This window comes from Nyctereutes procyonoides, unplaced genomic scaffold, assembly GCF_905146905.1.
Source record: "Nyctereutes procyonoides isolate TBG_1078 unplaced genomic scaffold, NYPRO_anot_genome, whole genome shotgun sequence".
NCBI lineage: Eukaryota > Metazoa > Chordata > Mammalia > Carnivora > Canidae > Nyctereutes > Nyctereutes procyonoides.
In genome coordinates, this window is record NW_026575140.1 from 80,612,429 (window position 1) to 80,633,163 (window position 20,735).

General features: G+C 44.9%; 1 protein-coding gene across 5 annotated transcripts in view; it reads right to left on the reverse strand.

The window, feature by feature from the left end:
- Positions 1–20,735, reverse strand: part of FEZ1 (fasciculation and elongation protein zeta 1) — a 43,879-nt gene that overhangs the window by 2,629 nt on the left and 20,515 nt on the right. For 4 of the 5 annotated variants that reach the window (XM_055306616.1, XM_055306613.1, XM_055306614.1 and 1 more), the window contains exons 4-8: positions 11,599–11,685; positions 9,606–9,774; positions 6,002–6,273; positions 5,061–5,141; positions 3,892–3,967 (exon numbers count right to left, since the gene is read on the reverse strand). In XM_055306616.1, the coding sequence (XP_055162591.1) occupies positions 3,892–3,967; positions 5,061–5,141; positions 6,002–6,273; positions 9,606–9,774; positions 11,599–11,685 (685 nt within the window). The remainder of the gene's footprint in view (positions 1–3,891; positions 3,968–5,060; positions 5,142–6,001; positions 6,274–9,605; positions 9,775–11,598; positions 11,686–20,735) is intronic. The other variant, XM_055306617.1, reaches the window with a different exon arrangement.

Sequence of the window (20,735 nt, forward strand, 5' to 3'; positions counted from 1 at the left end):
TTCTGTCAAGAAGCATGTCAGCATGCTGGTGGAGTAAAATATATCCAAAAAGTCACAGTGGCTTGTTGGTGACTTTATTTTCTTTTATCTTTTACTTTTTTTTTTTTTTTTGCTCATCTATAACCTCCACATGATTTCCTAAGTATATATCTTTATTTTTTTTAGTATATATCTTTAATAAGCATGAAAAGAAAGCAATTTAAAAAAGAATCAGCTTTCAGATGCAATCTAAATATTAAGAATGGCAGTCATCACATTACTGAATCACCAATAAAACTCTCTCTCTCTCTTTTTTCTAAAAATTGTATTTATTTATTCATGAGAGACACAGAGACACAGGCAGAGGGAGAGGCAGGCTCCCTATGGGGAGCCCGATGTGGGACTTGATCCCAGGATCCCAGGATCACACCCTGAGCTGAAGGCAGATGCTCAACCACTGAGCCATCCAGGTGCCCCAAAACTCTCTTTAAAGACATTCTATTCATGTAAAGAGACATTAGAAAAATGTCTCTAATTATTATAATAATAATAAATTATTATTCAAATTTATTCAAAACAAATGAACTTACTTTAACAAATTTTTTTTTTCTATTTTGTGCCCAGTACAGGGCCAGACTTTGTGGAAATGCAAAAGAATTATGGACTCTTAAGAAGCTCGTAGATTTCTCATTGAGATGCTTCACGATTTACACACATATAAGGCAAACAGGAGGGAAGTTACTGAAGCATAAAGGCTTTTTTTATAGAGGTTTTGAAAATAGCTCTTTCTGTTACTAAACGAGGTAGCACTTTCTCATGTTCATAATTCACATTGTGGAAGTCAGCTTTGTAGGATATCCTTTAAGAACGTTTTTGAACTTTACAATATTAAAAAAAAAATAGAGGGGAGGAGAAAGCCCACCATATAGGATTCTTCATCACAGATTCTTTAAACACGGTGTGTCTATCCCAGGTGGTCTTACCTAGCTCTATGAAAAATGAAGAGAGGGATCTGTGGGCACAAGACATATTTATCAGTGAAGCAAGAAGACTATAGAACATGATGCATTAACTTTTAAATGAAAAAATAAATGCTAATATTCATGAAGAAATGCCTGGAAGAATGTCCATGAAACTGTTAAGGGTGGTCACCCCTGGGTGTGAGACCACAGGGGATGTTCCTTTCTACATCATACTTCTGCAGGGTCTGGCTCTCTACAATGAGCACGAATTGCTTTTTCTGCAAGCAGAGAAAGCAATACAGGTGGGCCGACACAGATAATTGGGGGGAGGCAACCTCAGCCTGGACAGTACCGGGTTCCCCCCAGGGGTTTCCATGGCCTAGGTCTCCACTGATCACCCTGTCTCGCTTCAAATCAGGATCATGAAACTTGACTCCAAAGATTGGGAGTGGGTGATGAATGGAGCCTGGGGGCGTGAGGCAGTGACCAGGTCCAGAGAAAAGCAAGAGCCTGAACCTGAGGCCCTCCAGGTGGTAGTTTTTTTATTTCTACCGTAGTTTCAGATGTGTATTCGAGTCAACCTAACAGGCTGGAAATACCTGATGACTGAACATGGGCAACACAAAATGCCCAACAAGGAGACCCCGGCAGGGAGCCTGGGGGTGTTCAGTGGGTTAAGTGTCTGCCTTCGGCTCAGGTCATGATCTCAGGGGCCCTGCTCATCGGGGAGTCTGCTTCTGCTCCTTGCCCTGCTCAAGTGTGATCTCTCCCCCTCTCAAAAAAATAAATCAATAAAATAAAAAAGGGGGGGAACGCCTGGATGGCTCAATGGTTGAGCATCTGCCTTCGGCTCAGGGCATGATCCTGGGGTCCTGGGATGGAGTTCCACATTGGGTTCCCCACAGGGAAACTGCCTCTCCCTCTGCCTGTGTCTCTTCCTCTCTCTCTGTGTCTCTCCTGAATAAATAAATAAAATCTTTAAAAAACAGAAGAAGAAAAAGAAGACAGCTGTAAAAATGCAATCCTTGCATTCAGCCAACATGTGTCTAAGTTCACTCCCCAAATCCAAAAGGTATAGGAGTTATCCGGTCCCAAGAGCTGGTCTGGGGCCTATGTCCTTAGTTCAGGAGTCAAGAGGAGACATTCACAAATCCATAAGACGATTTGCCCAGAAAAAAGAGAGAGAGAGAGAGAGAGAGCTTTTATAACCTGCAGCTGAATTCACATGCAGGAAAGACCCTTCTTTCTTTTAAAAGGAATAAAATATTGGATTGTGGTGTACCCACATGATAGAAGAGAGAGCCATAAAAAGAATGTTAACCAAATGTTAACTGATAGGAGTAAAATCATGATACAAAATTTTATAGCCAGTATAATCCCGAGTATGTGGAGAAGACATAAAACATTATGGCTGAAAACACCAAAATAGTAACCACCGTGGAGGGGACAATGAATTATTTATTTTCTTTTGTTCACTGTTCTGTATTTCCAAACTATTCTAAATGATGGATACACTCCAATTAAAATTTTTTAAAACTGGGAAACATGTAAATAAACCCACTGTTTCTTAATTAAAATGAAAGGATTTCGCGCTGAATTCCTGAATGGGTATCTGTAATAAATTTATAGCTCTTCTTTAAAAAAAAAAAAACCATGATAGAGTACTTTACATGTATCAACCTCCATAATCTGTCCAAATTATTTTCCAACTGCTTACTACTTGTGAAAACACAAACACCTATAAATGTCAGTTCGTTTCTGGCTGTTCCCTTGGACCAAAAAAAAAAAATCTGAGTGCATATTTATGCAAATAAAGGAGTTGAAAATGAGTGACGAGGAAGCCAATGTACTTTGAATTTAAAATTCCAGATTCTCAAGGACGCGGTATCCCTGGATGTAGGCAGGGTTTCTGTTTACCAGAACTGCCTGCTTTGGTTCTTCAAATTGATAAAAATGAAAATGTTTGGTCACCTTTATAGCAGTAGAGGAGGGGGGGAGCTTGGGGACACCTGCAGGTATCTATCCTCAGCTGAACAGAAGAAACTCCTCTTGCCCCTCCTCCCCCCGGGGTATCCAGTGGCCCTGCGCTGGCCCCCAGCTCAAGCCACTGCCTCCAAGGCAGGGTGACGCTGGGCTGGGTGGCCCGGTTACTATGTCACTCAGTGAGGCACTCGGTTGCCAGGGAGATGGGCGTTCTTGGGATTCACTGAGCTGCCACGCCACCTCGGCCTAGGATTTTTCTCTTCCTAAAAGATGCAGGCTGACACTGATGGCTAATACCATGTGCCCCGAGCCCTTGGGGCGTTGTTGTGTTTGATGTATGTAAAGAGATTTTGCCTACAAAAGGCTCTTTATCACACACTGGTTCCTCCCGTAGCTCAGGGTGTTTATTAATATTTGACAATAGAGCAGAGAAGAGGAGGCAGTCAGTTCCTGGAAGGAAGACTGTTCTTTCCAATCAGGCTCACTCACCCCGCCACCGCCACCGCCACTGAAGAAGAAACCTTGCTTCTCCTTAAAAATGCAGCCAGCCCCGTAGACCAAGCCCCCTGCCGCGGGGCCACGAGGTGGGACAAAGCAAACCTCAAGTTGCCGCCAGGAGGACAGACAAGGCAGAGAAGGCGAGGCTTTGAGGCCTGCTGGGGAGCCAGGGCCTGCACACCAGTCCTGCCCCCACCTGGCGCGACCCCTCTCCCCAGCTCATTCCTTCCTGGCAAGGCTCTGCCCTTTACAGGGAACCAGGGAGCAAACAAGACAGCTCTGGGTGCCAGTGCAGAGGACTTTGGCTTTGTCCCCTGTAGGGGGACGTGATGCACAGGCTAACCCAGCTAACGCTGCTCTTGGGGAAACCTGAGGCCTCAGACCCCAGGGGTACCTCTTGCAGCGGGGCAGGCAGGGAGGGAGGGAGGGAAACGAGCAGCCCATCTCGCTGGGGATGACAGGAACTCACTGTTTGTCAGCATCTGGAGATCTTCCACCGACGGGGGCAAGGCTTTCTTCTCGTAAGGGATGACCGTGTTCAGATACTACGAGACAAACACGGCACGCAGGCCTTCAGACACAAGCACGGCCCCTCTGCGGTAAGATCCGTCGGCCATCCGCATGCGGACTGTGATTTTGCCTAACAAACATGCTCCCTGAAGGCGACACTCAGTGACACCCACGATCCTCTGCACACCGCTGCTTCAGGACCCCTAGGACCCCTTCCCCGTCTCTGGGGGACGTCTCTAAAACTAAGACTTAACCCTATTAGCCCTCCCTTGCATCCAATACACTCTTCGGATGCTTAGAAGCTTGGGGATATTTAGGAGCCCTGGTGAGCTGTGCCTCCTTCAGGCTGAGCGCAGGGAACATTTCAAGGGGAGATGGTACTTCCTTATCCTTTGCCGGGTGATACGAAATCCAAGGGTCTCCCTTTTGTCAAAAATGACAGGGGAGAGAACTTCGACCCCGCCCTCGGTCTTGGACGTTGGGTTTGCTCCCTCTGCTGGATATGAGGTGCTTATACAAATAGATCATCCCCCCCAGAACAGGGTACCAGAGAGATCCTGGAGGTTGTGGGGACCCTGGGGGGCTGAGGGTGAAGAGCCCCAGACCCAAAGGCCAAAGACCTATATGTTTGGCCCCTCGAGGTATGGCCTTGAGAGGAGACCTAATCCCTCTGGGGTCTTAGCTCTCACCCCTGCAAAATGTGGCAATTGGGCCAGATGTTCCCCAAATCACTTCCCATGTTGCGGTGCCAGAATGCCAGCCCTTAGGATCCAGCTACGAATGTGTCTAACACACGCACACAATCAGGTAACTTAGTCCACGATCTCAAACGCGTCCATTTATGCACATGCCTGTTCTATCAGGTTATGCCCTTGGTGAGGGCAGGGCCAGGACCCACTCATCTTTGAACCTGAGGGCTTGGCAGCCGCTCAAAAAAAAATTAAAAAAAGAAAAAAGTTGACCCTTTAAAAGACACTGTGTGTCCTTCCCTAAGAGTGCAAGAAGGTGCTAAGACCCCTCTGCCTGAGGGCTGGGATAATCCCAGGGGATCGCCACGTCCCGTTCTGCGGGGGAGGCCAGGTGGCAAGCGGCCCGGAGGGTTTCTGGGAGCCGGGGAACTGCTCATACCTGTTTGTCCGTTCCTGAGGAGCCGAAGGTCTGGCGGATGCCGCTCTGCAGAATGTTGGAGATGCCTTCCACGCTGAAGCGCTGCGGAGAGTGGGGGGTGCTCAAAAACAAGTGCTTCCCGCCCCATCGTCATCACCCCCTGGGGACTTCAGTGTCCTCCCTAAGATACCCAGACCCACGGCTACCACTGGGTCCCAGATAACACCTGGTCTAAAACATAGGCCAACACGGAAGCCTGAGCTTTGCAAGAACCAGCAGTTGAGTCTCAAAGACTCTTAACTCCGTCATCCCTCAGGGCAGCGCGTGGCCCCTGCACGTCCCTGGTTTCCTCATTCCAGCTTCCAGGTGTACAGAGAATAAAGCAGGACAGTCCACCCGGGGCAGATGATGCCACAAGCATCTTAGGGAGGAGAACACAACGTCCGCAAAGCTACTGTCCTTATCCGGGAAGCCTTTCCCGGAATGCACAAGCCTCGGCCTGAATCAGTAGGTCTTGGACAGGGCCCAGGCCAAGGTATTTTGCAAAATCATCCTTGGATGATTCCCCTGAGCCTCCCTGACCGAGAACCACTGGTTTGGAGCCCTGTTAACATACCAGTAAGGCGTCAGAGTTTTCAATCCTGAGATGCCCCACTGACACCTGGAGGAGGTGAGTCAGGACTGGGAGCAGGGGGATTCTGACCCCGAGTCTCAGGGCTCATCACCCCCCTTTCCAAGGGCTTGCCTCGGGAGCACATGCCACAGGTAAGGATTTTCCGATGTCCGCGTCCCGTCTCCCCAGCTAGACCGAGGTCTTCGAGGGGAGTAAAGGAGACGGGGGTGCCTTCTCCATCGTCAGGGCCCTAGTGCGTGCCCGGGTCCTGCTGGCAGTCACCGCTCAGTCCCTGTCTTGCTGGTGTCGGGCCCCACGCGCCCCGTGTCCCCGCTGGGGGCTCATGTACCTTGAGAGGCATCTGGCTTCCCTTCTCTATCCGGCTGCTCTGCAGGCTCAGACCTTTCTCTTTCCGCCTCTTCTTCATCAGCTCCCGCTGCTCCTTCTGCTTGTTCTGAACCTCGATGAGCACCGTGATGAAGGAGTTCTTCACCTCCTTCTCAAACTCCAGCTCGTCCCGGCGGGCCAGCTGCTGCACCAGCTCCTCCGAGAAGTCCCGGATGGCGCCCTCCACCTGGTCCAGCAGCTCGGTCAGCTCCGACCCCGACAGGTGCCTCAGGCCTGCGGGGGCAGACGGCCCGCAGGTGACGGCTGTGTCCCAGCCACGGCCCACGCCCACCCAGCGGCTCCCGGGCGCTGCCCAGGGCTCCCTGCACCCCAGCTCCTTACGGGGCGGGAATTCAGGGCCGTGCCGGGAAGGAAGGGGCCCGTGTGCCAGCAGCAAAGTGAACACTGCTCTCAGGGAAACAAAGAGGGAAAAGGAAACAGCCCCCAGGGGGGCCCGTGGACCCCGTTCACAAAACTGTGCATGGACAGACGTGTGGCTTTGTGATCCCGGAGTCCTCCTCCTATTTTTCCCCTGTTCCTATGATATCCCTAGTGCGAAGCCGGTGAAGGATCAGGGGGAGAAAACATTAAGAGGAGGTTTCTGGCATGTGTGCTGATAGCAGTAGAAAGGTGGTGTTTGTCCCAAGAACAGAGCAAGATACACCCGGCCAGCAAAACAAGCACAGGGATCCAAGGCCCTCTGCACCCCTGTGGCCCTGGGTGGCGGGTGCAGATATTAGGGAACACAGGAAACGTGTGGCCGGCTGGCTACACATATTAAAAAATGCACCCCAGGGCAGCCCTGGTGGCTCAGCGGTTGAGCGCCACCTTCAGCCCAGGGCCTGATCCTGGAGAACGGGGATCAAGTACCTCGTTGGGCTCCCTGCATGGAGCCTGCTTCATCCTGCACCATTATCCCTCCAGACTGATGGCTTTTGTACTCAATTTTGCCTTCGCTGTGTCACATCTTTTCCTGTGTCTCTGCTTGTGTCTCTGCCTCTCTCTCTCTCTCTTTCTCTCATGAATAAATAAATAAAAATCTTTTTTAAAAATATGCAATAAATAAATAAATAAATAAATGCACCCTGGAGGGACCCCTGGATGGCTCAGTGGTTGAGCGTCTGCTTTGGCTCAGGTTGTGATCCCCGGATCCTGGGACCGAGTCCCATATCGGGCTCCCTGCAGGGAGCCTGCTCCACCCTCTGCCTATGTCTCTGTATCTCTCATAAATAAATAAATAAAATCTTTAAAAAAAAATGCACCATGGCTAGTTGGTACAGAGTCTGCCATCAGAGAAAAGGAAAGGGAACCTGAGATGCTGCAATACAGAGGACTTTATCTTAAGTTTTTGTCCCTTAAGATTTCTTCATTGAAAATAGATTAGGGGTGGGGGGAGTGTGTCCTGTTGGCTCTGTTTGTAGAGCATGCAACTCTCGGTCCCAAGATTAGGAGTTCAAGCCCCAGGCTGGGCAGAGAGCCTACTTACAAAAAAAAAAAAAAAAAAAAGAACTGACTGGAATGGGGGTTTGGGTGGAACATCTTTTCAAATTGGTCCCTAACATCTTTTGTTTCTGCCCCAGAATCCGTTTTGCTTTTCTGTTCTGTTTCTGCTGTGGCCTGTGGATGTGCTGACTCGGTTCGACCTCCTCCTTTATTCTGCTCTTTGGAGCTGTCCTCCTCCTTCTGCGTTTGCCATTTCACTATGCACTTCAGCTGTTTTCCGGAGTCTTCCGCCGAGCGCGGCTATGTTTGGGGCCTTTGTGTGGCTGAGAACGGTCTGAATGCAGCTCCGCAGCCAAATCTGCCCCATCATTCCGAGCACATTCCTTCTGCTTTTGCCCTCGCCCAGCCTCTACTCCCTTAGGGCCACAGGGTCTCATTTTCAGGACACATTTCCTCAGATCAGGCCTCGATTTTTACCACCACTCCATCCGGGGTCTGGACCTTGACACCTACCCAGCCCTCCTTCCCTTGGCGGCGAGCGCGGGCCCCTCCTGCAGCATGGGCACCATTATGTCACCGTGTCACATCTTTTCATTTCATGCCTCATCCACCTCTTTCTTTGCTTGATCATAATTACCATGAACTTGTGTCAGAGAGCTAACACGACACAGATCAGGAGTGTGGATTCTGGAGTGAACCCGCCCGGCTTCACATGTGGGCTCCACCCCTCACCACCTGGATGTGGTGTCAGGGCAGATACAAATAAAAAATAGGAGGCTTGGCTCTCCCTGCTGAAAATAAGGACAGCGAGTTTCTCTCCCCTTCACCTGCCTGTTCTTTGTGAACACCCTTCTCTGTCCTTTGCAGATGGATGCCAATCATTTTAATGGCAAAATAAGCCTCTTGTCAGCCTCGAGACTCAGGAATGTTTCCTCAAGCACCCGGGAGTCACAGGTTGGAAAAGTAATCATAGAGGAAGATGACAGGCCCCTAACTAGTCACCCTTCTCCAGATTGCTAAACCGATTTAATGAAATGGGCTGTATCCACTTAGCTGCAGACGAGAGTAGGATTTCTTTCTGCCTTTGCAATCCCTTTAGCAACTTGCCTGTGATGGGCACTCGGTTCTGGCTTAATGCTTATTCAATAGTAAAATTGTTCTCTTTCTCTTCTCCTTCTGTGGAGAGGTTTTCTGGTTGGGGAAGAGATTTTGGGGTTTTTTTGTTTTATTTTTTTAAAGATTTTATTTATTTATTCATGAAAGACACAGAGAGAGAGAGAGACAGAGACACAGGCAGAGGGAGAAGTAGGCTCCATGCAGGAAGCCCAACCCGGGACTCTATCCCGGGTCCCTGGGATCACGCTCTGGGCTGAAGGTAGCGCTAAACTGCTAAGCCACTCAGGCTGCCCTAGATTTTGTTTTTATTTTTTATTTTATTTTTATTTTTTTAATTTTTTAAATTTTTTTTTATTTTATCTTATGATAATCACACAGATAGAGAGAGAGAGTCAGAGACACAGGCAGAGAGAGAAGCAGGCTCCATGCACCGGGAGCCCGACGTGGGATTCGATCCCGGGTCTCCAGGATCGCGCCCTGGGCCAAAGGCAGGCGCCAAACCGCTGCGCCACCCAGGGATCCCTAGATTTTGTTTTTAATTATATTTCCCCAATAGTGGCATCGAACAAGTCACTTAGCCTCTCAGCATACTCAATTACCCCAATCCTAATGGAGTTGGTGTGGGGATGAAATGAGATTATGCACAGAAATTCTTTGAACAGGGTCTGGCACGTAGCGGGCGTTCCAAAAATATCAGCTCTCGTGATTATTACCTTTTTCTTTGATTTTATGGTAGTATCATTTTGGACAGCGGGTTTCCGATTTCTTCTACTTAATCTGCTTTAGTCTTGTTCTTTGGTTAGTTTTACTATTTTGATTTTGCTTGATTGCCTTTCCCCGATCCCACCCCCCAAAATTGCTAACTTCTGTCCTGACACCCAGTTGGAAAGGCATTGCCAACTCCCTGGATTTGAGGTCCTATTAGCTACATGGGAAGCCTGTGCCCACGGCCTGGCCTGCAGGCAGCAGTGTTCATCGTTGGCACACCCACCTGCCAGGCCCCTCACCTTCGTAGGACCAGTTGTTGTTGAAGGTCTGGGTCAAGGCCTGCATCTCCTGCAGGAGGACCGAGTCTGCCTGGGAGGAGGTTTCTCCCTCATCCTCCTCTTCTAGAACCTCCTCTTCTTCCTCAGGGTCTGGGGAGTTCTGCATCATTTCTTCAATCTCCTCAATCACCTGAAGAAGGTATGCAAGAGAATGCTAACTCTGTTCTCTGCTGGAGGAACAATCCAGCTCGAATTTTGATCAGTTAAGGGTGTTTCTACATTGCTGCCTGTAAAATTCCTAAAGCAATATTGTTATTTAATACATATTGAACAATAATAAAAATAGATCTGACCAAAGGCTTCCATACACTCTTTCGTTAATGTAAGGTACTCTTTCATGTGCAATCTCTTCCAAGAACACCATTTAGATGAGTGCTTTATTGAAAATAAACTCCTCTTTCGGGAAACAAAGCAGAGCTGCCTAGAAGGGAACATCTACTTCAATCTGCTGAGCACTTCATTTCTAAGTGGGAAAGTACTTTATCCACCCAATTTTAACACAAAACCCAGTCCATTAATTGCTCACAGTGCTTACGCTGTTCCTAGAACACCTCAAAATGGGGAGACTTTTTTATGTAGAGGAAATTTCTCCAGAAGTCACCTAGATAGAAACTAAAGCTGCCCAGCCACCAGGGCAAACCAGGATGAGAAAATAACAAAAGAATAGGTAGGGTCTGGAGAGCAGGAAAGAGCTGAGAAACCCAGCCGTAATCTAGACTCTTAATACAGATCAGCCCCTAGAAGAGAGAGCTAAATCAGAGGACTGCCAGAGGAATATGGGTAAGCTGCTCCGTTCATTAATTGTTTACACATAAAGAAAATGGAAGAGGCAAAGATAGCATGAAAGGCATCCGCAGATGGGTCTGGTCACGACCGGGCACGTATACATTTGTCTGTCCTCGATTCTGTGATGGATTCAGGCTCCAGACCAATGGGCTGTGCTCTCCCTGAGGCAGGCTTTTCTTCCTGTTAGCTGGACCAAGGACAAGCAGACCGAGGGTAACCACTTCGAGAATTTCTCTTTTAATCCCACCCCGTCTCACCTCCATTCAGTAAATTTAGGGGATATTTAGTCTTTGCTTACCGACAGCCTTTATAAAATGCAAGCCAATGACAAACCCCCTTTACAATTTTATGGTTGAGTTTCTTCTTCTCCCAGAGTACTTATCACTGACTTTGAATTACTGAATTGTTTCCTTACAATTCACAAGAATAACTGTTAGCCCCAATTCTCTTCCTATCTGGTGCCCTCCAATCTCTTGATCCTTACCTGTTTACATCTATCTGCATTTTTATCACAGATAGGAAAGAGTTCCTTTTGCTGAAAAGCACTTTCTGGCACCAAAGGCTCCTGGTGGAGCTTTTTCAGAACTACTTTGTCAACAGTGTGTATGGTGCCTGTCCCCCAAGTAATAAATGACTCAAGCCAAAATATAACTAATTCAATCAAATGTCAAACACTACCTTTTTTTTTAATCTTTTTTTTTTTTTTAACAAAGACACAACTGTCCATTAAGACTCCTTCTAGAAGGCTCGATATTTTGGGTGTTCTATGAAATATGAGAAAATACTCATCATACAACAGTCACTTCTCTTTTTGCAAGAATAGGTATTTGGGATCTTTTATTTAAGCGTCTTGACTCTTAATGAGATTGTACTCAGAGGCTTAGCAAGAAGCAAAGCCAGTCAACACTGGGCTTCTTTCTGGCTGTAATCAAACACAAACCCCACCCAACCCAAGGGTCAGGAATTATGTTCCTATTTACTGCAGGTGGGTAAACTGAGACACAGAGAGAAATGAAATCCCTGCTCAAAGACACTAGGAGTCATCCACACAGCCACGGCGAGACCATGTATTTTTCTTCTGCTTTAAATGGACATGACAAGTATGTACTTAAACTTTTTCTTGATCCAAAGAACAAAAAGTCCCAAGAACCAAGAGAAATATTCATACCTGATCTGCTGTGAGTAGAGGCTCCTCATTGATACCAGAATCATGTTCACTCTTCTCATTGAACTCTTCCTCTTCTTTCTCATGGATCTGAAGGGGGGGTGGGGGGTGGAATTCTGATTGATCATCAGCAGAACTAGGGTTCTGTTTACTGTCTGGTCTCTAGAACAGAGGACACAGACTGAGAGGCCCCTCCGGCCATCCACTGTGTGACGAGGGAATCTGAAGAGATGCCCAGAGTTTCATCATATTTTAAACACACCCTTTCTGTGCAACATGCATCCCTGAGTCCAGCACCGTCGAAAAGGACAATGAGGGATGTCTGACTCAAAGGGAGGAGCACTGCTCTTTAACCCACAGGTAGATTGTACCTGCATGAACAAGGAGCCTTGTCAAGGTGAGTGATGCCACAACCATTTCCTGCAGCAAAGGCACTCTTATTTATATAAGGAGTTTCAATCCGGGCTCCCCCAGATTGAAACAACTTCCTCTGGGGGTTGTTTCCAGAGTTAGTTGTCTGAGGCATTTTAAGGGGTACGCTGTTCTGGTTCAGAAAGTTAAGCTTTTAGAACTTGATGCAATGCCATCCTGTGACTGGAATCTAGGCAGGGTGTCACAGCTGCTAAGGATGCAGTGAATCCACACGGGACGTGCCACAGAACCACCTGACCACACGAATAGAAGCACACACCAAACAACAAAAAACATAGAAACATGTGCCCTGTTCCTCCAAAATTCCACAATGCCAAGTAAAATTCTGAAAGTTCACAACCACTAAGAGTCTAGATGTTGAAATCCACCAAGATAGTCACAGCATATCTGGCTTTACTAATCACATCCCTAACGGCCACAGTCTGGCATTTATGTTCAAATCCGGCACAATATAAACCACTAAACCACCTAACCCTTTGCCTATGTCCAGAAGTCTACTTAGAAAGTCCTCTGGGGGCTGGCAAAGAGTGCCTCCAGGAAATCTTGCTGCAGAGACACCTCTCATCCAGGAATCAAGTTTTACGTGCTCCTCGATAGCTGGCATGCTGATCTGCCTCCTTCCCGGAGATTACACTTCCCCTGCTCCAATAGAAAACACCCAGTTTCATCCCAAGCAATCATGTCAGAGATAATCTGTCCTCAGAAACTTCTCCCCTATTCCTTGAGCCCCACCTTGGCAAACTCCCCTGACGAAACACATCACCTTCTATCTACGTTTGCTTAAAACCAGGACTATGTCATTAAAAAATTAATCAAATGTATCTCAAATGCCATCTGCGCTCACCCTGGATAAGGGGTAGGGCAGGGAGGTAAGGGGATCATTTGAGGGGCTTGTGTGCCAGATGGCGACATCTATTTCTGCTGGCGAACCCATATGCTCCTCTCTCTGCCAAGTCTACCACCTGTGGTAGCAGCCTGGCTTCCGCACATCCCGCTCTACAGAGCGAAGCTCTTGAAACCACAGTTTGTTCACAACCACACTCCTAGGGCAAACCTTCTCAGGGCCAGAAAGGCCTGTGCTGGAAATTAGGCTCACCCTGGGAAACAGAGTTGTTTTCTGTTTGGATTCTTTTTTATAAGCAAGTGTTAAGTCTATAAGCAGAATTTTTTTTTTTTTACAGTAAGTCTATTCTAAAAATGGAAGGTTTACGTTTTCTGAGATATGGCCAATTTTCACTGGCTGTTAATAGTGCATCGTTGAGCTAAGCCATCTCCCTTCACGAGGCCTTCCGTCTGAGTTCCAGGCTGAAGGTGGAGACGGAGGTTCTAGTTTAGATGTTAGTGAACCTGAGTGGTGGCATGGATGCCTCTTGGAGGGAGCTTTCTTTCATCTCCCCATTTCTGGCACAAAGCTGACAGGTCTCATTTGTCAGGCTTGGGTAAAAAGAGACCTGAAAATCAACGATAATAAATGACAAGTGGGCAGCCAGGGTGGCTCAGCGGTTTAGTGCCACCTGCAGCCCAGGGTGTGATCCTGGAAACCCAGAATCGATTTCCACATCGGGCTCCCTGCATGGAGCCTGCTTCTCCCTCTGCCTGTGTCTCTGCCTCTCTGTGTTTCTCATGAATAAATAAAATCTTTAAAAAAAAAATGACAAGTTACTCTGAGTTCCTAGTATTGTGGGAAGTGCACCTACGCCACATTTTCTCAGACCTCAGAAGTCTGCCATTAAAAAGTAAAATGAAAGGAGAAGCAAACACAAAAGTATCTGCAGAAAGCCCTGGCTCCTCCGCTCTCCCATGTGTGAATGATTCCCTGCCTCTGCTTCCACAACATCGGCCCCCTCCCTGGCCTTCCTCCTCCCTTTTGGCTCTCATGCTCCCATCCTTCCCCACCCTCTCTAGGGCTTGTCCCCCATTTTTCCCCAGTCCTAGCAGATTCTGTTCCACTCTAATAGTTTCTGTCACTTCTCAAAGAGCCCTCTTTCCTTGCAAATTTACAGAATCCCTACCTGCCCTTCGTTACAAGGACAATATCTTGTGCAGAGGGTAAAGCAGGGTGAGGACTAACAGGACAAAAAAAAAAGAGTTTTGAGAAATGATGGCACTTATGTATACGGGTAGGATCACGTGAGTTCCACACACACATGCACATGGAGGAGTATATTACACTTTTATTCTTAACATAGGACAGAGACCTAGAAATCGCTAGTTCCTTTAGCCTCTGGTGTAACAATGGGAAGGCCAAAGCCACAAACAACCCTCAGGCCAGGTCATCTGGGGCTGAGTTTCTGCATAGACTAAAACTCAAGTTGTTTCCATACTGTAGAAGTTGAACTATGGCTCTTCCAAGAAAAATCACTCTTCCAAGTGACTTCTTTCCAGAACGGAGAAAAGAAGACCTCAAGCCAGGAAAGGTCTGGCCATCCTTCTCAGCAAGCTGTTTCTTCCTCCTGCTCTCAGTAAAGGGTGTGCCCTTAAAGCCATAATGTGGTAGCTTAAAGCCTGACAGTTAATGCAGGGAACCTTCCCTGGAGCCTAGAATGCTGCTAAATCTTGCCGCACAGTAGTCTGAGCGAGGACTCCAATGACACTGAGTCCTTGTGTTCAATAGTGACTATTAGCCAGTGTCTCTTGGCAGAGCAATCCAGATGATTCTATTCACAATAAAGGCAGTCTCTACTGCATTATATTTCCCTGCCCTTATCACAATTGTTCCACATAGGTGGTTGCCTTTCGACCAGAATTAGAGAACGAAGATCTATTTTCACCTTCCGTGAAAAAAAATCAACATGCACCCAGCCCAAGGAAAGGACAGCTACATCCTTTCATGCTTGTGAACAACCAGGAAACATCTGTGTGGGGTTAAGTCAATGCCTCTGAATCCCCAGAGCACAGCAAACAGCATGTAGACAACAGACGTTTCTTGAAAGAATTAATGAACAAGGAGGAATGGTAACACTATCACCTCATATAGTCAGTCCACCACCAAATACAACTTAGCTGCTCCGTTACCTGGAAAACAGAAGGGCAGAATGCACTGTCCTGAACTGTCTTTCTTCTTGTCCAAGACAACCACCACCTGCTATTAATTACAGTCATAGGGACGAAAGAGACCATCTTTTATATCAGTCAGGAACAAAATATTGATTAGTTGAAAAACCCAATAAATGTGGAGAATTGTAAATAATGATACTACTATATAGCTTGAGCATATTATTTTGACCTAAAAATGTAAGCATATACTTATTTTTCCCCCAAGCTCCTAAAGTAAGGCCAACACCTTATTCTCCATGATAAGTCTTTGAGTAGCGGTTCCACATTGTCTTTCTTCTTTCATCCACACTAGAACACAATTTTATTTTTAATTAATTTATTTATTTGAGGAAAGAGACAAAGAGAGCATGAGCAGGAGGGGCAAAGGGAGAAACTCAAGCAGACTCCATGCTGAGTGTGTAGCCCAACCCTGGGCTCAATCTCACAACCCTGAGATCATGACCTGAGCCGAAATCAAGATTTAGAAACGTAACTGACTACAGCACCCAGGCACCCTAGGACACATTTTTTTTTAATGGTCTCCCATTTCCTTTTTTTTTTTTTTTTTAATAGCAGAAGGAAGATACATAGGAGATTGAGCACACACATTTATCTCCTCTTCCTCCTGACACCCTACTAAAGTGAGTGCAAAAGGGCCAAAAGGGAATATTGCACAGGTACAAAATGAACCCAAGGAAAGACAACAGCAAACAAGATGCTAGAAAGCAGATGTTTAGCTAGTAGCCTAGAGGGTTTAAGCCCAATGAGAGGAAGCTTCCCAAAGTATGTGCTTTCACTCCAAAAATGATGAAAGGCTCTGGAATTGGAGACTTCGAGGGGCACGGGGAAGTGGGGCTGTTAAAGGAAGGATCTGCCAGGATTCTTCATAAGAGCAGTGAAACCCCAGGTTTCTTCTCCTGTCCCACGTAGAGAGGCAACTACTGCCCTCTCACCATCAAAAGAAGTGATTTCACTCTTGAGCTAAGGAAGACCTGGACTCAAGAGACACCAGGCCACCTGTAAGCTGGGGAAAAGGATCTTACCCAAAACAGAGGGATTAAGTGTAAATCTACATACTCACCAGAGACCCTCAGCCTCCTGCCCTGATTAGGCTCCAAGGATGCTGGCAGTCAGGCTTATGCTCCTCAAGCAAAACACTGGAGGAATTCACTTAGTGGTCAGTACATTTCTGTTACACGCCCAAGAAAAAAGACCTATAGATACATGCTAATATTTTGAGTCTCCAAACAAATGACCAGGTCCTTACTGATTGCTACAGTGGGGACTAGCAAGAGACAAGCCCTGCCCTCACAGGAAAAGCTCTGGGAGTCTAGTCTCACTTTTAAATATGCCCAAGGATTGTCAAATATTTGCAGATAATCCCCAACATGAAAACAGGGACTACGATCCCTGGGTGGCGCAGCGGTTTGGCGCCTGCCCTTGGCCCAGGGCGCGATCCTGGAGACCCGGGATCGAATCCCACTTCGGGCTTCCGGTGCATGGAGCCTGCTTCTCCCTCTGCCTGTGTCTCTGCCTCTCTCTCTCTGTGACTATCATAAATAAATAAAAAATTAAAAAAAAAAAAAAAGAAAACAGGGACTAAAACAAATACAAAGGAAAGGTAAATCAAAAGCAATACAGAGGGCAGAAGAAACTCCTTCCTATCACTGCTGCCCTCACAGGAACACCAAGAAAATATTACTTCCTTAAACAGGCTTATTGGGGCACCTGGCTGGCTCAAGTGCTTAAGCATCTGCCTTCACATTCAGGGCATGATCCTGGGGTCCCGGGATCAAGTCCCACATCGGGCTTCCTGCATGTAGCCTGCTCCTCCCTCTGCCTATATCTCTGCCTCTCTCTCTGTGTCTCTCATGAATAAATAAAATCTTTAAAAAAAATAGCTTGTTTAGTAGAATTAATATTTTTAAACAATTTTTTAAAACAAGAAAGAGTTCTTACAAATTAAAATTATGGGGGCTCCTGAATAGCTCAATCAGTTAAGCATCTGCCTTCAGTTAGGGTCAGATCATGATCCCAGGGTCCTGGGATCCAGCCCCATATTGGGCTCTCTGCTCAGTGAGGAGCCTGCTTCTCCCTCTCCCTTTGCCTGCCACTCCTCCTGCTATTCACTCGCTCTCTCTTCCTCTCTCTTAAATAAATAAAATATTTTAAAAAACAAAAAAAGAAATCTAAATTACGATAGCAAAACCTATTTTCAATAGAAGAACTGAAGATAAGGCTGAGAAAATCACCTAAATAGCAAAACAAAGTAAGTCAATAGAGGGGAGAAAAAGCAAAATACGGGTTTAAGTCCAACACTTGAATAAAAGGAATTCCAAAGGCAAAAACAGAAGAGACAGTCTCTTTCAGCTACAAAAGAGTAGCTAGTACTGGACTTACCCTGCCACATACAACTATAAATCTGGACAAAAATCTAAGAGCTGATTGTTTTGAGGCACTGGGCACAGATAGTACAAGGCTGTGATCATTGAAACAAGGGAAAACATGAAATAAATGAAAGCTGAGAATCTGTCACCTGTGAACTAACACTACAAGAAATACTACAGAAAGTTTTTTGGCCTGAAAGGAAATGATTAAAAATCAGATCTACAGGAAAAAATAAATAACACCAGGAATGGTGAATATTTTTAAATTGTGGTTTTTACTTCCATTTAAGTTCTTAACTGTCTAAAACAAAAATAATAACTTGTGGGGTACATAATGTGGATTGAAGTAAAATGTATGACAACAATAACACAAAGGATGACAGGGATACATTTATACTGTTGAGAGTGTGTTACATTTTATGTGAAGTAGCATAATATTAACCCTAAATTGACTATGATAACTTAATAATGCAGAATGTAATCCTTAGAATAGTAAGTAAAATGCCAAAAATAAAACAAACAAAAAAACCACACACACACAGAGGTATAGCTAAAATCCAATGGAAGAAAGAAAATGGATTACCAAAAAGTTTGATTAACCCAAAATAAGGCAGGGAAGGTGGAACAGAGGAAAATCAACAACAATAAAAGACCCAGATAAGACAAATAGAAATGCAAGATCATACCCCTAAACACAAACTATTAAAGTTACTTTAAGGCAGCCGGGTGGCTCAGCGGTTTAGCACCACCTTCAGCTCAGGGCATGATCCTGGAGACCCGGATTCGAGTCCCACGTTGGGCTCCCTGCATGGAGCCTGCTTCTCTCTCTGCCTGTGTCTCTGCCTCTCTCTCTCTCTCCCTATGTCTCTCATGAATGAATAAATAAATAAAATTTCAAAAAATACAGTTACTCTAAATGTTAATGAACTAAATGCTATGCAAATTAACTAAACTCAATAAACCAAAAAGCATAGATATGCAATCTATGAAAGATACACTTTAAATGTAAAGATACAGACAGGTGAAAAGTAAAAGGATTGATAGAAACATGATGCCATCTAGTAACTACCACTAGTAATTATGCTACTTGGGGTATTTACCCAAAGAAAATAAAAACACTAATTCAACATGATAAATGCACTATGTTTATTGCCGCATTATTTACAATAGTCAAGGTATGGAAGCAGTCCAAGTGTCTATTGATAGATGAACGGATGAAGATGTGTGTGTGTGCATGTGTGTGTGTGATGAAATATTACTCAACCACAAAAAAGAATGAGATCTTGTCATTTGTGACAACATACATGGACCCAGAGGGAATTATGCTAAGTGAAATAAGTCACACAGAAAAAGGCAAATACCATGGTTTCACTTATATGTTTAGTAATCTAAAAGTCGAAACAAAAATAGAAACACTCATAAATACAGAGAACAAACTGGTGGCTGCCAGAGGGAAGGCTGGCAGGTAGGAGGGCATGGGCAAAAAAGCTGAAGAAGGTTAAGAAGTACAGACTTCCAGTTATAAAATAAATAAATCATGGGGAGCCTGGCTGGCTCAGTTGGTAGAGCACATGACTCTTGATCTCGGGGTTGTGAGTTCAAGATCCATGTTGGGTGTAGAGCTTACTTAAAATTAATCAATCAGTCAGTCATGAAAATTAAAAGTACAGCAAAGGGAATATAGTCCATAATATTGTAATAACATTAATGACATCAGATGGTAACTACACTCATCATGGTAAGGATTGTGTAATGTATAGAATTGTCAACTCACTATGCTGTGCACCTAAAAAGAGAACTAATTTAACATTGTACACATCAACTATACTTCAATAATAAAACTTAAAACACAAAAATAAATTGTAATGGATAAACAGACCAAAAAAATCAGCTAAGATCTAGAAAAATTCGACAATATTATAAACCAACTTAATCTAGTTGACCTTTGCAGAACAGTACAAATAATTACAATAATTACAGAATATACATTCTTTTCAATGGAACATAGTGCATTCCTAATAGGATACTACATAAGTGGGGCTGCATATCAATCCTAATATATTTTAAAATATTGAATTGGTATATATTGTGTTCTCTGACAGATTAATAAGAAATCAATATGAAATGATAACTATAAAATCCTCAAATATTTTGAAGTTAAGCAACATACACCTAAACAACCCATAGGTCAAAGAAGAAATCACAAGAGAAATTAGAAAATATTTCAAACAGAAGTCTGAAACACAGCAGAAGTAAAAACACACCATATCAAAATTGCGAAATTCAGGTAAAGCAAAGTTTAAAGGAAACATTTTTTTATTTTAAGATGCTTATGTCACTGCTGGTCTGAATTTTTGTGTCTTCCCAAAATTCAATTGTTGGAATCTTAATGCCCAATGTGATGGTATTAAAAGGTGGGACCTCAAGCATTTGCTTAGTTCATGACAGTGGAGCCCTCAGGAATGGGACTGGTACCTTAGAAAAGAGGCTCCACAGAGATCCTGAGAACCCTTGTACCTGGTGAGGACACAGCTGGAAATTGGCAGGCTGCAAGCCAGATGAGGGCCTTTACCAGAACCTAATCATGCTGGCACCCTGATCTTGGAGGTCCAGACTCCTTAACTGTGAGAAATAAATTTCTGTTGTTTATAAGCCACCCTGTCTGTGGTATTTTGTTATAGCAGCCTGGGTGGACTAAGACAGTTATTTTTAAAGTTTAAAATCTGCCCTAAACTCTCACCTTAAGAGGTTTAGTAAAACCCTAGTAAATGTAAGGAAGGAAGCAAGCAAATAATAAAGTTAAGGGAATAAATCAACAAACCAGAAAAATGAACAAGCAACAGAGAAAAAAAGAAACCAAGAGTGGTTTCCTGGAAAGATTAATAAAAGTAATAAGCCCCCCCAAAAAAGTGATAAACCCATAACCAGACTGAAAAGAGAGGAGGGGAAGGAGAGGGAGAGAAGGAGAAAGAAAACACAAATTAGCAGATCAGAAATAAAAAGGAGAACATCCTACAGATCTTATTGACATTAAAATAATAAGCACATATCATAAACAACTTTGTGGTCAATACTTCGATTACTTAGATTCAATGAAAAAATTCCTTGAAAAACACTATTTACCAAACACTATTTACCAAACACCATTTACCAAAATCAACTCAGGAAGAAATAGAAAATCTGAACACTCCTATATTTATTAAAGAAATTGAATGCATCATCAAAAACCTTCCATAGAGAAAACTGGTCCAGATGGTTTCGCTGGTGTAGTCTACTAAACGTGTA